Source organism: Gadus macrocephalus, chromosome 20 (assembly GCF_031168955.1).
Source record: "Gadus macrocephalus chromosome 20, ASM3116895v1".
NCBI lineage: Eukaryota > Metazoa > Chordata > Actinopteri > Gadiformes > Gadidae > Gadus > Gadus macrocephalus.
In genome coordinates this window covers 19,486,151-19,504,068 of record NC_082401.1, presented here as the reverse complement: position 1 = coordinate 19,504,068, position 17,918 = coordinate 19,486,151, and the positions used below count along the sequence as shown (strand labels likewise).

Below are 17,918 nucleotides of genomic sequence, written 5' to 3'. Positions count from 1 at the left end.
ACTCTGAATACCCGATACTCCTGAACACGACATGTCATTATCCATTACAAGATACATTTCCAAAAGCCAAACTCACAAATGCAAGTCACACAAAACACAAAAATCCATCTACATGGAACGAGATGGGAGCGGGTTGGATGACAAGCAAACACCGGTTACAGACATGCCTCTTGCGACTGTACCTTGGCCCGTTTTCCTGACTGTCCAGGTGTTTGCCGCTGTACGGTGGTAGGCAATGAGACAAAATGGATCAGATGAGACGGTGAGCGGCACACGGCACCAACGTCCTCAATGGCCTTCAACAGCGACCGTCAAATCCATTTCAAATCTACAGCGTACGACCGCGATGCGCTCTCTCGGTGTGCGCGTGTTCGTGTGTCTGTGTGTGTTTTTCAAATCTTTTTGTACAGACGGAATGGCTCGATCGTTCAAGGTCACAAGTCTGTTCCAAGTCATCTAAAAGGCGGTCACACTATGCAAGCATCAAAGTGGCACTCCTTGTCCAGCTGCGAACAACAGGATTAGAGGTTCTGCAGGGAGATGGTGCAGAGGATAAAACCCTGAGGGCTGATTGGTCGCGAAGGTGTGGCGCCACAAAAGTTTGCCTTTTTTTTTTTTAGAGCGAGAATATCGGCCATCTATGGGGAGCCGGTCACAAACGGCTATTCTCAGCATCCCGTGTGCAGCGAGCCAAGGCGCGCAGCGAAAGTGGCGGCAGCAGATGGCGGCGATGACATCCGTTGTGCCGCCCCAAAGAGGTGGCGGTATGGGAGGCATTGGTTGGATGCGCAGGGAATCTTATTTGATGTGAGCTCATGGCACATGAAAACACCGGAGACGGGGGGGGGGGGGGGGAGAGAGAGAGAGAGAGGCAGGGGGGGCTTTCACGGCGGGTAGAACTGGTGCACAAAAGTACTAAAGGGGAAAAAGCATGCAGAGATCAGAATGCTTTGAGGGCTATTTAAGAAGAGGTGCATGCTGGGAAATGTCCCCGCATCGACGCGGTTGTGTGCCGGTAGAAATGTTTTTTTAAATAAAAAAGGGCCGGCCGTCACACGTCGCCCTCCCTCACAGCAGCGCTGCGGCCACCATTTTAACCTTCAAGCGTACAATAATAACGGGGCCGTGGTTTCTGTGGTACGGCCTCTGCAGGTTCTCATAACTCAATTATCTGACAATTGATTGGTTGTGCTTCGCCAGGAGACTCCCAAGGGCCCCTGAGCCCCGTGTTGTATCGGAAAGCAATTATTTCTCCTCTACTGCTCCGCTCGCCATTACTAAGCCCAATAATGGAGCCAACACCCCCCCCCCCCCCCCCCCCCGACGTCCCCTGTTCTGCCCCCCACACATCCCCTGAATGTCCCTTAGCACATATACCTTTAGTTCACTCCCATGGCACACAACAGGGGCCCCTTCAAGCTGAAACCCCAGACCTACTATGAGCAAATTGGAGTGGCTCAAGGTTGATTGGAGTCCTTGATGGGGACGCTGGGTGCACGGAGAAAAAAAGAACAGGCAAGGGCCTACGGGGAAGAGCGGGGGGGCCTCAACACTACACCAGAGGGCCTCGAGAGAGAGGGGGACCTGAAGACCCCGGAGCTCCTTACCTGAGTGTCGTTCCTGTCGGGGATGCAGCTGGCGTCCCTGCCGGGCTGGGGGGAAGGCGGGAGCAGGGGCGGCGTCGGCTGGGACAAGGGCGGAGGCGGAGCCTGGGCTTGGGGCGGAGCCTCCGAGGTGGGCGCGGGCTCGTCGGCCGGCAGCTGGGGCGGGGGCTCCCTGCCGTCGCTCTTGGTGGGGCTGACGGTGGCGCCGTCGGGGATGTTCTCGTCGCTGGCGGAGGCGGCGGCGGTGGTGGGGGTGGCGGCGGCGGCGGCGATGACGACAGCCACGGCCGGCGCGGCGCGGTTCTCCTCCGTCTCTAGGCCTCTCATAGTGTTGCGAGTCTCTTTTACAGTGACAGTTTCAGACATCCTCATGAGAGAAGGCTACTTGGAGCGTCTACCAAGAGCTGGAGACCTGAGGGGGGAGGGGGGTGAGAGAGGATGACCCATGAATGATATCGCTTTGGAGGACATTTTGCCATTCAAGCACCGTCGTTCTTAACCTAAACACTTTCTTTTAAAAAAGGGGGACTTTTGAACGTGTGATTCCAGACTTCGCTTCAAGGCCCCCCCGCCCCCATTAAACTGAAGGGCGGCCCCAGCCGCGTCTGAAGACACGCGGTGCGTAGCCAAACCCCCCCCTGCACCCAGGGGAACGTGACTGCGCTCCCGTTCCCCGGGCGCTAATGAGTTGCGGCTCTGAAACAAGCCTCTGTGAAGGCGTTACGGGGCCTGGAGTTATGCACGCGTGGCACTGTGCTGAGGACATGTCACAACTCTTGACAGTTTGCGATGATTGGGGGGGGGGGGGTGTCGGCCCCAGATGGCGCATCGATCCCTGACACGCCACAGCAGGCTGCGCTCGGATACAATGTCGACACTCCCGCATGCACCCTGGGCCCCCCTGCACCACACCGCGGGGGGTCTCTGGTGGCCCCCGGGGAGCCTTCCTTCTTAACACTTGGGAACGGAGGGAAGTAATAAAGCCACCTCCCCCCTCCCCATCAGTCATCTCCCCTGGCAACCTGCCACCACACTGGGATCCTTGACATCACCTCCAACACCCTTCTCGTCAGAAATGCGGTCCGGCCTGTCTACGTGTGTGCGCCTTCAGCCTCCGCCGCATGGCTAACGGTGGAGAAACCGACACCCATAATGCGTGTGTGCGAGTGTGGACGCCCGGCGCTCACCGGCTGTGCTGCTGCGGCTGGGTGCGGGCCGTGCGGTGACGTGGCGCCAGAGAGGAGGCTGAAGCCCGCAGGGTCCCTGTGAGCACTGCTGCTGCTGCTGCTGCTGCTGGTGCTGCTGCTGCTGCCGCTGCTGCCGTGGTGGTCGTCGAGGTGGTGCTGGTGGCGTGTGCGTTGGTCACCCAGGTGGCGGCTTGTCGTGTTGCGCGTGCTGGAAGCCCTGAGGAGGAGGCCCATGTCCCCATCAACAGCGCTGGGTCCAGCTCACAACGGCGTCGGCCTCTGGCAAGCCTCTCATGCCCCTTGGTGACCTTGGAGAGGAACAACGACAGAGTAAGACCGGAGGCAAATTTTTTGTTTGGATGAAAACCTCCACGATCGCCACATTTGCATTAATGCGTCTACCTTGATGTTCGTCTGCATTAATGTCTGATCTTAAAGCTGCTTGAGAGATTTAAAAAAAATCACAGGTCATTTCTACTGTTTGCGCAGCGCACCGAGTCCCTGTAAGCTACGTGTGAGCTACGTGCTCCCAGGCCAAGCCGGAGAGGTGCGGCAGCCCGCGAGCCCCATCTCGTATTCAGGAAGGAGGACCGCTCATCTCAGGGGTCAGTCAGAAGGTCAGGCTGAGTTTAGGTGAGCACCTGTGAAAATATGTTTCCTAGGGAACCAGGTGTCGAGGTAGATTGAGAGTTTTAACTTTCTGCACGCCTGAAGGCTGCCTAACCCCTCCGTCTGCACAAAACTTTATGTTACGATGATCGTGATTCTAAAAGGGTATTTTATCGCCCCCGACGCACAAAACCATGTCCGACCGACACAAGACGAGCACATCCCGATGAAACATAAAGAGACCGCCTGCTCGTCAGCCATTTTAGAAAGGCATTTTGGATGGCCGGGAACAGTTAGGTAAACACTCGCTGGCTTCTAACTCGGGCGAAAGTAGCGCATTTATCACGCCAATGGAGCCGACACAGGGGCTGCTGCATTATTTAAAGTGCTGATGGCCTCGGCTGATTGGAATTCATGAGGCAAGGCAGACTGGAGCTGGTAGTACACCGTCAATAGAGTGGACAGGTGTGAGCGAGCAGAAACACACACACACACACACCAACAATAATACACTCCAACAATGCAAAATCCCCATTATTACAAATCGGAACCCATCCGATTTGTTCGCGTACCAATTGCATGTACACACGCCGGTCTTGTACTTGTGTTGCACACACGAGCGCGCACGAACTGCGGTGTGGCATCAATCCCGTCCATCAGGTGCGTGTGGAACATGTCAGTCCTTTGCCACCCTCGCCGCCCGAGTGACAGGCCTTCCTACCCCCGTCCTCCCAAACACTCACGTCCCGACTCTCACCTGGCCGCCAAATAACGCAGACCCACCGGTCAAGGGCACCCGGTCCTTCTGAGGCAGCGATTTGCCTCCTCGCTGCACAGGGTGCTCTCGATATCATAGCGTTTAGACTTGAAATCGGTTGCCTCAGGGAATCGTAGGATCGCCGTGAATGTATGCCAGAGGATACACATCGATAGTAGACACTGCTGGCGCTCAGAGTAAGAACCTCGCAGTGATATACTCCTTCCGTATCGCGCGGGCCCCCCCATCCTTCCCTCTCATCCCTCTCCAACCTCACCACCAACAGCACAGAGAGGCTCGGAGAGAGAGAAAAAGAGAGAGGGAGCGAGAGGTGCTGAGAGCGGGAGGGAGAGAGAGAGCGAGCTGCTGAGAGCGCGAGGGAGCTAGAGAGAGAGATTGAGATTTGAGGCAGAATAAACACGCCTACGCCTGGTCGACCTTTTCTCTCCAACGCCCCCGCAGTGAGGTCTCCACAGATGGAGCCTCTCTGGGACGGATCGACTCAGGGAGGGGGTGATGGCTGATGGGAGGGGGGGGGGGCTGCTTTAGAGGAAAAGGCTACGAGTGCTATGAAGCACCAATAGGAAGCCACATTACAAAAGAGCCCTTTTTCTTTTTTTCCACGAGATAAAATAAAAGGATCTAAAAAAAAACGTGGCGACTTTGTTTCCGACATCGCCACACAATTTACAGTTGACAGATGGAGCAGTTTACAGAGCGCCGTATCAGAGGAGGCCAATCGCCGTGTCGTTCTCCGGGCAGAAATACAAAAGGGAAGGCCCGCACTCCCGGTGCACGTTATGCCTCCGGGGGCTACTGCGCCCCGCCACCCAACCACTCAACCCTTCCTTCCACTCTCCTTTTATAGGCGGGGGTGCGGGAAGAGATATTGGCAGCCCAGCCAATTTGTGCTACAACATGTAGTCGTGGATACTTCTCGCCGGGTGCAGCGGAGCATAGCGCGATGGCCAGACACTGGCCGAGTGGGATGGAGCAGGTTCAGGGCTAACGACTGGGGTGCGGAATGGGGGTAGGTGAGGCTGTGCACGGAAATCATCAGATGAAACCCGGGATCAGGGCAGAAGCACCCCATCAGGAGCGGTTGCCTTCTACGGGGTGTGTGAGTGCGTCCGGTGCAAGCTTCCGCAGTAGTTTGTCCATCGAGCGACTGCCGGAGTAGTAGTTAGACATTTTTTTCTTGTATTGCGCGGAGAACAGATCTCGGGGAAGATACAAATGAGCTACCCGTGTCCGTGTCGGCGAGTGACAGCTCGCCGCGGCTCGGTTATTGATTGTGCTGGGGCTGGATAAATAAGCCAGCGACGTGTCCCGTCGGCTGTAAAATGAGAGCAGTAGTGGTGGCATCTCACACTGCGAGCCCTCAACTGATGGCGATGACAGCCGGCGGGATAGGAAAGGGGGGAGGGGGGGATATGGGGATTCAATCTCGCACTACACTGAAAAAATTATCCAAGACGGCTAGTGATGTCTTGGTTAAAAGCAACCAATAAAAATGTATCTTCTTTGCATATTGAAGTTTTAACCAATTTCTGTTCATATTTTATGTAAAAAAAGAAAAAAAACGACCAAGAGTGAAAAACAATGTTAAGAAGGAAAAGATATGCCTATAGTCAGTTTCAAATGAACACACACAGACTTGAGGACAAATACACTGGGGTACAGCGTCCTTATTAAATATAATCCCCCTTAGCACTGAGTGAACCATTATTATTTCAAAGTCAATTAAGAGTTATGGATGATTGGCAGATGTATGGTGTCGCGGATGAATACAAATGCAGAGAGCGGTGGAGCGTTGAAGCCCCGCCTCCCTGCACAGGACGAAGGGGAGGGGAGGGAGGGCGATGAAAGGCAAAAAAAAAAAAAAAAAAGGAAAAACTCGTCCCTGCTGGTGGGGGTCTGACTCTTTAACTGCATCCTTTCAGAGCGATACTCTCTCGGCCTGAGACACACCGAGTTCCTTGGCTTTGGATCCACACAAGCCGAGACCTCACGCTGTTCCATTCAAAAAGGCAAAGATTCCAACGCACACGCACGCACACCTCAATGTGCGCGAATCGCACTGGGGCATGGACCTTATTGATGCCTGTGAATTAAGAGATAAAATAGTCCTGAGGCAAAGGGAGGGGGTTGCTTTTGCCTACCTACCTAAACCCAATTCCATCTGTTCCCACACTCTAAGCTGCCCTGATCAAAAGCAACAATGTTCCAAGACAGCGGGGAGAACATAACACACAGCAGCCCGGTCACTCCTATGGAAAATTCACATTCACAGACATGTGGATTCAAAGAGTGAGTCGACTCACTCTTTGAATTTTTTTCTTCAAAATAAAATAATAAAAGTATTTATGCACAAGCAAAGATTTAAAAACGACACATTAAATAATGAGTTAAAATATGACTGCAGATTTAATTCCAATTTACCATTGACAAACTGTTAAATTAAGAAATAAAGTGAGATTTTCGTATAGATTTTTTTGTAAATGCTAGACTATTTTTTTTTCATGAGCCATTTTGCTGGAAGGCGTCCGTCAATCAACCCACAAGAGAATGACTGCTGTATGAACGCTATTAAGAACTTCCCGTGGAGGTTAAACGTGTGCCCAGGCTACATTCAGGCAGCAATTATACCACTTAATTGCCTTCGTGAGCCTGATATTCCCTTGCCTTTTCCTTTAATCTTAATGCAATTTTGTCTGTTCCTGCCCAGTGTTAAGCACTATCTGGAGTGGATCTCTTGGGTTGGCTGCGGATCGGGCTCACACACACACACACACACACACACACACACACACACACACACACACACACACACACACACACACACACACACACACACACACACACACACACACACACACACACACACACACACACACACACACACACACACACACACCTACCTACCTACCCTCCCCCCGCACCCCCCCTGAGAGAACAATTGATCAAAAGAAACAATGGCATAATGGTGACGTTTTATTCAAACATTTAAATTTACAAGTTTAAGACACAGACCCTTTATTAGACGCCCGATTACCGGTTCTCCGGCAGTGGGAACCATCTACTGCCACGGACAGCCATTAACTAGACAAAACCAAACAACCAATAATTTGCATTCTCCTCCCTTTCTTTTTGTCCCCCCCCGGGACTTAATTGCCCCCCGCCTCGTCTCAAATCATATTCAGTGTCTAGAAAAGCTCAGGCACAAGTTGCGCCGCTCTACCAATTAAGCCTCGGTTCAGACATACTTAGCATAAAAATAATTTGCTAATGGTTCCCCCAAGGCAGACTACATGACTAGGAGCCGCTGCAATTACCAATGAGCCATCACCATCGGAAACCGGGGAAACGCGGAGAGACGATCGCTATGGCCTCTCACCAGCCCAATTGACCTTATTGAATTTAGACAAAAGGCAAATTTCCATTTTCCGTTGTCAAATTAAAAATACTCAAGTGTTTAATGACGGTGTGACTCGAGAAACCTTTTGAATGTCTCACAGAGAGCACAAGTCTTGCGGCTAACGGGACTTTCAAGCATGTCAAGAAAAAAAACACTTTGTCAGCGAGCCTCGTATACATGGCCTCAAATCTAGCCCGGAACGGGCATTCACAATTTGAAGAATGCAAAGCCTGACGCTCACCCTGTTGCATGCGTTTCCCACTCTCGGCCCCGTGTGCCAGTACAACAAGGGAGGAAGGAGGGTGAATTAGAAAGTCAGCGAGCGCTTTGGGTCCTAAGACCGCCGCGCTTTTCGCGCCACATGAAAAAGAAAGGAGAGGGGGGGTGCCGCACAGACAAGGTTTTCCCTTCCTCACAGCCCCTTCTCGTCTCCGGTCTACCCTCTCTAACACGGCTGTTTGGGCGGGAAAGAGCCCATGTGAAAGCTTCAGCATGCTGCGTGAACGGCAATCATTTTAACAGGCTCGGAGATCTATGTGGCAAACAAAAGAAATAGGCAAGCAGGTTAAAAATGTAAATGTGTGGAACTTTATAAACGTGTTGAAACGTGTGCCCCGTCAACCCCTGTGCACTTACTCATTTCCGAAAGCCAACACATTTTTCTGCAACAGTGACCCCAGATAAAAGGCGAGCAACACAGGAATGCAAAACAAATGCAAAATGCCTAAAAAATTAATACAGGCGATCGACAAGTTTCTACAACGCACATACCTGCCACATTGTAGCCTCCATTATTTCCATTGGTCAGGGGTTTAGTTTCCATAGTACCAGAGGCTGCATTGGGTGGCAACGTCGCTGCTCAGAGAAACGGTCCCTGACACAGCCCCCCGTTCAGCTCCCGCTCCCCTGCACTTCTCTCCCTCCGTCTATCTCTCTCTCTCTCTCTCACTGTCTCTCTCTCTCTCACTCTCCCCTCCGTCTCTAGCGCCTGCGTCGCTCCGCGCGCAGCTCTATCTCCGTCTGTGCTCCGGTGGCTCGGCGCTCATGGTCGAGACTCTCACTCCGGAGCCTCGGAGACAGCGCCAAATCAACGGCTGGGCTGCGTGATGTCAGCAGCCGGCTCAGCCACTCAGGTTGCTCGACGCCGGCTGCCGTCGCGTCACTGGCTAAATTGAGCTCTTCATTAGCGATACGGACGCTGCCGAAAAAAGGTGCTGAGTGGGAGTCGTGGGAGGTTTACCTATACCTCAAGCCCTCCCCCGTTTCTCCCACCCCTCCCCCCCACCCCACATATTATGAGCACCGCCCCCCTCCACCGGACGAAAAAAAAAAAAAAAAAGAGTTGTGTAAGATGGTCCATGTTGGACTGGAGTGCTGTTCTTTCCGAAAGAAAGCAAAGAAACTTAAACTGGCAAACTTTGACTAGGGTTACAGCTACCTGTTTGTAAGCAAATCGCCATAGCGATTGAATGTTACTTACTGATTCACTTGACTGGTTCAGCACTACGCATCAGTGGAATTCACGACATATTAAAACATCGTAGACTATGCATACACATTATCTACATAATAGGGGCACTGCCCGTCTCTGAATTTTGAAGTCGCCTCGTGAGACCATCCTGATATTCATGGTTCACGTGGAATATCAATCTGGCATCAGTTAGGCAGCAATTGATTTCCAGACATAGGCGCAGACTCAATTTGAAAAATACCCTCAAGAAAATAAAACTCTTTTGCACTCTTGACAATTGCCGAAGTCTGTTGGAACAAAGGCTGAAATAATATTCAATGTTTTAGTTCGGCAGACTGTGCCATCCTTTTGAAACACCCTCCTCTAGGTCTTTAAATTTAAAATTTTGGCAAGACTCTTTCAGGGGATGGAGGCAAATGTTGCGTTTAAGAGAGAAACTGTATGTGAACTTGTGAAATTAGGGTGGTCGCACAGGGGACTACCGACTTGACAGCTCAATAAGAGTACTTTTTGATAAACTATAAAATAAAAACTTTGGCAACTAGGTTACCGAAGCAAACTGACGTGACATGCAAGCTAAATCACACCATAACATTTGAAGATGACGGAGGTCAATTCTAAAGATATTCTACAGAAATCAGGCCGCTTCATTGAGCGATCTAAAGAAGGATACGAACCGCACAATCAGCGGTCCATTTCACGTTGTATAGCGGTGTTGATCGCTGGGAACAGACAAGGGTTCGCCTACCCAATATCTTTCTAACTTTAACCCGGTTTGATGAGTTCAATATGTGATGGCTCCATTAACACTTGACTTATTATTTTGTTGATTTACAATCAATTGCCTCTAAAACAAATCTGAGTAAGTCAACAAACACATCTTGTTCAATACATTTTTCCTCACGCTGTAGCACAATGGGTATTTGTTATGATTCAATCTCATTAGATCAACAGTCATTAGTTATTTTGCAATGATAATTTTCCCTTACCCATGATTATATTTTGTACAATTCCAATGTCGTTAAATAAAACTAAGACAGCACGGTTCAATAGAGATTTGAGTAGACCCAGTTCTCTAAATGATATTTCACTACATTTCAGAGTACAGCCCTGAGATCAGATAGAGTATTAATATGGATTGAATTAACCATAGTGGTTGACCACCTACTGGAGTAGGGATAATGTTTAGGCTTCAACAAAGAGTCCAGCATGAGCCTACTAGGTCTTGAATCTAGCAAACACAATAGCATGTCTTCAAGAACGCATTTGTGAGAATAGCAAGGCTTCTCACGGGAAACACACATAAAAAACATAGTTACACACTTCACAGGCTATGTGAGTGATAGCCTATAAATAAACTATAAACTGAAGACCCAATTAAAAACACAAATGAATGCATGAAATAAACATGCACTTAAATGTAGCGACATTCAGCACAGAGCAATCCAGGGGCTAAGGAAACGGCGTCTTTAGTTCCCCAGGGGGAAAAAAAGTTTAAAAAAAACTCCACGCCACAAATAATTACTGCATACTGTGCAACATGACGTATTGTAAACAAATACGACTTTCGTACCTTCTGTATTACCGTTTTGCAAGGGCCCCCCCCTCCCTGCACACTCTTCACATCTCCCTCCCCGCCACCACTAATAATATATTACCATGTCTCTGACGAGGCGTCATCACGAGCTGTTGTGTTCATTAAATTTGCTTACATTATTCAGCGCCGACATGGGGAGTTGCATGCGACGTGAGATGATGTTTGGCAATAACAGTGTAGAAAAGCGACCGTAATAAGCAGATGATGGAGAAAAAAAATTATCCGAATCCAATTATGAGATTGGGGGGGAAACAAGCACTTAAAAGAGAAGGAAAGACTTCATCCAAGTGCTACTATGAAAATCTGTTGCATTTAAATGGCTGGGATAAGTCCAAGATTAATACACATCTCCTCAAGGCTCGATGTGCTCGTCATGTTTGCGTCGGCTGTCGAAATACTGTCCAACATGCCAATGTCAGGCCACAATATATTCACTATAGCAACTTGAGGTTTGTTCACATGTTATTGTTGACGGATTGCAGGCAGCAGTGCATTATAGGCGTGAAGTAAAAGCCCGATGCGGCACTAGTTTGTTCCAAAACCCACCATTTTGACTGAACCAAAATGTCTACCTAATGTTGAGTATATTGGGGTTTTCAGTGCCCCGCAACATTCAAGTTTAATATTGACTTTATCAGAGCCATTCAAATTACATTGTTTGCTTATACCATGCAAATCACGATTGTCTTTCCTAAGCATTACCCTCCAGCCTTTCACATTTTTAACAGGAGAGAATCTTAAAATATTCCATGAAATTAAAGTTGTGATTCAAAACTTGGAAATGTACACAATGGCGGCAAACCAGCTACGTTGTCGTACTCAAAGCAACTTGGTTTATTACAACATTATTACAACAATTTGACGCCGTGGCCACTGGTTCAAGTAAGGCAAGCATGTCAAGTTAAGAAGAATGGATGGTCATTTACATTGGAAACATTAATTACACGTGATCAAGACATTTTCATGTGCTGTCGTTTCCATCCCGTTCTTCCTACAGATACTCTCAAGCTCCCATCTGGCAAAGTGCTTTTTGAAACCAACAGCCAATGTTACAGTGAGAGTGCTGGCGTTTGACACTGCCTGTACCACTGATTGAGTACTTTTGGTTAAACTGGTGGCTTTGATTAAAGGCTTTGATTCAAGACCTTTAATAAAGCCTACTGAAACATTTAGATGCTTTTTCTGCAAGATCACAAGGGCAAATATCGGTGTTATTTCATTCCCAATGTGACAAGGAAATAGAAAACAAATGTAAAGATTAATATATCGAAATTGGAGACATGGTATTGAAATGCAACAGCAATATGGGATTGATCGGTTTTGGTGGTAAAGCGAGGACACGGGTATGTAAATATGAAAATATGGTGGTTTTACACCATTGAGTTCCCCAAGCCAAGCCACAACATCTCTACCTCAGAAAATGTTGAAAACTATTGGGTCCGCAATTAAATACTTGATCAACAGACAACCAATCCCAATAGATTATTCTCGGTCAAGTATAATTTCTTGCTTTCAAATGTGTCCAATTACAGAAGCAATAATGTCAGTTTACTTGACCTTAAAATATTAAGGAAAAAGGAGTACAGCATTAACAATGTAAACATTGAAAACAACCAACACTAATTGGATTCCTCAGAGAAGGGAATATAAAAAGATGTGCACATTAGCAATTACCAATAATCAGATAAAACCTGAGTTTTATCACACTCACATAAATGTGAGTGTGTATGTACAAAGCTTTCCCCAACAGGGCTGTACAGAATACAGAGACTGACTAAATGATTGAACTCCAACAATACCACTGACACTGATGTTCTGCAGCATCTCAGAACAATGCTAAGCGTTTGAAAATGGGATCTCTGCTGCCTCTGCCATCAAGGACAGTGTTGTATGGGTTCCCAGTGATGACAAAGGACAAAATAAGGCCAATTTCACAACTTTCAAGAAACTCACTCAAGAGTAGAGAGTAAACAACCGCTTACAGCTACACTCAGCTTAATTGTACCCCAATAACTTACAGCCAGGAACACGCTGTGGAAGCCTCTCATTCACATAACCAGGGACGACGGATAAAGATGTCAGCTGCTGTGATATTGGTCGCAACCTCATGAAAGCCCATTGGGGAACAATATTTCTTCCTCTAAATCCCATCTCCAGAAGGTCATCCAGAGTATCCCTTCTTGCGACAGCCCAAGTTGAGTCACTATGTGGGTGTGGCAGGGTAGCAGAATAGAGTCATGTCATGAGGGGAAGTCAAAGGAATGATGTAATTTTGGGTGATTTAAGGATAATGGATCAATAACAAATCTTCAAGCACACAACTCATCAAGCCTGGAGTGTCATTACATCTCTCCCCTTATCAACTGTCCATAACATCCAGGCCATTAAATCGGTAATGAAAAACATACACAACAGTTCCCCTTAAAATTAAACCTCTTGACTACTTTACCAAGATTGGGGATTAAGTTAATTGCTGTGATGCTGTAACACGCATGACATCCCAAAGCAGGGGTTGATAAGGTAAACCCAGCCACAGCACAGTCTCCCCCTTTCTCAAGTGAGAGGAGTCTGTACAGCACAGATGCCCTCTCAGCGGTCCACACCTCAGTGAGCTGACTGATCAGTTATAAGTATTCCATTGGAATATAGATGGGAGTTTAACCGTGATACACACCCCCGGCGACCAGGGCGGCTGCCACTGCAGTGCGAGTAATTGGGGAATATTCACTCATACTAATTAATCAAAGGCAAACGCAAGCTGGCGAGAAAATTGATTCCAATTAGTACCAGTTTGTGCAAGCTCCCCAAGAAACCCAAGAATGGAATGCCAATAATAACATATTCCGCAAGAACAGCACATATTTTCTAATGTTTTAACTTTTATTTTGGTGGCGATAATATTGGTTATAATGTAGCAGTTGTGCTATGCAACCTGGTGTGCCAAATTAGCATATCATTCGTGGAGCTGGAGCAAAACACCAAATTGGGAGAGTAGCAAGAGTGGAGCATAAAACTCATTTAGCTAGATCCGCACATCTCTTAAATATAGCCATAAGTAGTCCTGGGTGCTAATGCCAAGGATATATCATTTACGAGCCATTCAGAATAATCCATCCAGTCCATCAGAGGACGGCAAGACTTCAACACCACACTAATCACATGACTATCTAATTGCCCTCGCCGGCTCCCAGGAGGAGAAAATGATCCAGCGCTGGCGTTATTCAATTAAAAAGGAACATGTGTCAAGCGCAGCTCCAGCGTATACGAATTATAACCCAATATTCATAATGAATCTAGGATTGTGTCACTTTGCAGCTCATTATAGATAGTAATAAGTTGAAAAGGTAACGTTAACATGGAGCTATGCGCTAAAAATAACTCTTAGGAAAACAAGGTGTTCCTGTAAATATACCCGAATTTTTTTAGGAAAAAACCCTTCGGTATTTGGCTCTTAAAGAAAGTCCATCGAGCCTACTATAAGTATACTTTTTTTACGATAACACACCCAGGAACAAATTACATATGATTATCATAATGCATTACCGTTTCAACTTAAGATGGTGGCCAACTGATTCAACATGTGCAGTTCTTCATGGCAGAGTTTCACAGAAAAAGAGCGGTTTGGTTAGTCCAAGAGGAAACAAACGCCCTAGTTGCACGGTGGATTGACTCACCTTCAAACAACCTGTCCTGTGCATTTAATTGTATTTTAAAGCAGACATGCATGCCTTTGATGGTAAATCTACCTCAAAGTAAAACTGATTGTATTAGCCTGCACTCATTTACAGCATAAAAGGAACACCTGGTGCCAGACAGCCTGGATTATTGGCAAAACGTCCTTACAAATCATACAATGCCAGATAATTCAAACTAAAGAAACTGATAATGACAGGTCTGAATGGAGCACTTGGTTGGATCAGGTGAATTTGGTTCATTAGGGTATACATAGCTTGGCTTAACTCGTACTTAAAATACAAATTTCCCCATTATTGGAGTCAAGTTAATTTATTAAGTTTTATGAATTGATGGATCAATATTTGAACCATTATGTTGATTCAGATCTTTGCTGATACTGAGGACAGAATGATTACATACAAAACGAGATACTGAGTATGTTATCATTCACGGATAACAATTCTCTTTGAAAGATCCCGATGGAGCACTGTTGAGTTACTTTTGCAATGAGATTCCTCATTAGAGCCAACCTGAAAGATGCCTCATTGTTGGTCGAAAAGTGTTTTGATCAGCTCTCAACAAGCTTTCATAGGTTACTGTATAAACACTGAACATGGACTAGTTCATGTGATTGCATCTATTTCCGGAATGGAGTGGTGTGGATATCTGATTATGCGCATGAGTAGAATGAATTCCCCTTCCTGAAACTGTAGAGTATGGGTCTCAAAAGGTTTCATAACCAGTTTACGGTCAGGCAAAAAAAAATGCTTTAGTGTAAACTTGGAATTTAAAATACTGGTTGTAACCATAACCAGGTTAGAATTTGTGAAGAGGGAGGCAAAATTAAAATATAATAAGAAATCTAACTTTTGACAACATATAAATTGTGAAGGAGATGAGTGAAGGCGCCTGGAGAACTAGGTCTTGATAACAGCAAATTTTAACAAATGTGGCTTCATGGAACGGGTGGCCCGCTATGAAGCCACTTCAGTGACTTGGCAGGCAAAATCACGCTGGCTCAGCTTAGGAGAAGAGAAACCGAGAAGCACATCTAACCAAGCATGTTGTCACACCCACTTTTTTTTTTTTACTCAGTCCACACTTAGTGATTTGGAGATTGAGCCATTAACAGATGGCATACTTACAAAAAAAAAAGAAAAAAAGCTGTGGAGTCGAGCAGCATCGATATAACCGCATCCAAAAACATTTAATGAGGAGTGAAGCCACCAGCCAGAAGATTCCCCCAGCCTTCTGTAAGTGCCTATTCTAGGTTCCATCACTCCTCCTCCACAATGGAATCTGCATCGATGTGGTTGTGGCTCGGCTTTGGAAGGAGGATCATTACAACTAAACAGGTGCAGACCGACTAAAAATAAGAAAAATGTACGCCTTAACAGAAAAAGATCGAAGAAGTTTTCATTCCACTTCTGACTATTATTCTTATTCTTATTTGAAGGTGGGTCCACAGGTCCTTGCCCCTCCCCATTTCATACGGGTACTTGAATCTCTAAGTATCAATTTCCCCATTTAAGGCACAGACAGCTTCTCAGAGACAGTAGGGAAAGGAGCCTGAATAACTGAATGCTGAACAGACATCACATTTAGTTCAGTACTTCAAACCCTGTGTTCGAATTCAATAACACCCCATTTCCCCTGCCGACGAACAGAACTTGTAAAATAAAATAAAACCAAGTACGGTACAAGTTCAAAAACGATTTCTTTCAAGACCCAACATGGTCTTAGCATAATGGGAGAAGCCACCACTTTCACCCATTGTTTATTCATTGTTTTATTCTGATAATTGATTAACATTATACCCACACACAACTGCCAAGCATTGGGCAAGACCTTGAATTGCAGTATCTCCTCCCCCACTTTGCTGACAACGAAACAAAAGACATCAAAGTGTTTCACATCACTCATGTCTCTCCGACACTATAGCAGGAAAGAAAGAGGAGAGAGAGAGAAAAGAACCAGAAGAAGAAAAATGAAAAAGAAATGTCCATCAAATAATTATAGCTTGTCCTGGGTTTTCAGAATGCTGTTGTCTTTTTCAGACACAAAAAAAAAAAGTGAGTGATAAAAAAACAAAACAAACAGCCAGCATTCAGATTGAAAACACCTGGCGAGGGGGCTTGTGAGACAACACAGCGTTCGACCAATTCATTTGCATAATAAAGAGAGCTTAATGGCAGCGTTTACTAATTAAGCCTCAAATTGTAATTTGCTTACAGAAAAGGGACAAATAAAAGGGACAGAGAGGGAGAAAGGCGAGCAAACACTAGGAGACAAACACCATTATTTACACACCACCCCCTCCCTCCCCCCAAGGACATACTGATTCCTGAACATTTCCGAGATATAAATAAATAAAAGAGAGAGAGAGAGAGAGAGAGAGAGAGAGAGAGAGAGAGAGAGAGAGAGAGAGAGAGAGAGAGAGAGAGAGAGAGAGAGAGAGAGAGAGAGAGAGAGAGAGAGAGAGAGAGAGAGAGAGAGAGAGAGAGAGAGAGAGAGAGAGAGAGAGAGAGCTAATGAGGTCCCTCGGGTGTGAGGAGATCCATCTCCGTTTGCTTGAGAACGTGACAGAGCTCCTGTGGACACGGTTCCATCCTCATTAGACGTGAGGGGGGGGGGGGGGGGGGGGGGGGAGAACCTGCGGCTGCAGCCGACACACTGGCTGCTGCATGTGTCACCGAGCGGTGACACGCCGCTCCGTGCCGCCCTGACACGCTCGCTGAGACGGAGGACAGGTTGGTGCAGGGGGAGGAGGGGGAGGGAGAGGACGGATGGGGGGGGGGGGTTGGCACACAGGGGGAGTGGCGGGAACTGTGGGACAGTGTGCGTAATGCATCCCGACAACTAAACACTGGCTTGCATCCCTTGTGTCTGCTCCACTTGAACGTCAAATATTATGTAGGAGTCACAACGTTGCCCGGTGTCTGGATGGACAATCACAGCACAGGAATATGACAATGGTGGTAACATTCCGTCACAGCACGAGAAAACCGACCAAAGACATCGGAGGAATGGTGTTGTCGGAGACGAACAACAGTGTTTCTCGCAGAACACGAGCCCAAGGTGAACTAAGCTTTGACTTGACTGGAAACAACCTCTGGTACACCATCTATTGATCCAAAGATCACTCCACCACAGGCTTTATATAGGACCTTGGTTTCCTAGCAACAGCAACATGCCAACACCACCATTTCTCACACACGCACACACACACACACACATAGTCAGACACACACAAATAAGATTGGGCACAGCTAATGTCTAATGCCCACTGACTAGATTGATATCCCAGAGGAGAGCACCTGCTTCGAGACCACAGCGTCTTTCTTGCAATATGTTTCAGTCAACAATTCCTGAAGGAGGAGAGGTGACCTTTCAGTAAGGCAGGTATGGCGCACAGAGGAGCGACTAAGGAAAAAGGGCAACAACTATTTGTCGAGGACTACCCAGTCTTTTAAAGGACTGGAACATTCCCGGTCCTCTTCCAATTCCTGGTCCACTAATGTGTGAAAGAAAGGGGGGAGGGGGCTCCCTTCCAGACAGAGCCGCTTTCTTGGTGAAACCGCATAAGTCTTGTGCGTTTCG

The 17,918-nt window shown here is 47.2% G+C and overlaps 1 protein-coding gene across 8 annotated transcripts in view; it reads right to left on the bottom strand.

Annotated features, from left to right (window-relative positions):
• The window catches only part of LOC132448391 (R3H domain-containing protein 1-like), a 53,996-nt gene that overhangs the window by 23,509 nt on the left and 12,569 nt on the right, over positions 1–17,918 (bottom strand). For 6 of the 8 annotated variants that reach the window (XM_060039616.1, XM_060039618.1, XM_060039620.1 and 3 more), the window contains exons 2-4: positions 2,792–3,099; positions 1,608–2,016; positions 183–218 (exon numbers count right to left, since the gene is read on the bottom strand). In XM_060039616.1, coding sequence (XP_059895599.1) covers positions 183–218; positions 1,608–1,976 — 405 coding nt within the window. In that variant the 5' untranslated portion in view covers positions 1,977–2,016; positions 2,792–3,099. Of the gene's footprint in view, positions 1–182; positions 219–1,607; positions 2,017–2,791; positions 3,100–8,346; positions 8,751–17,918 lie in introns of those variants that run through there. The other 2 variants (XM_060039617.1, XM_060039621.1) reach the window with 2 other exon arrangements.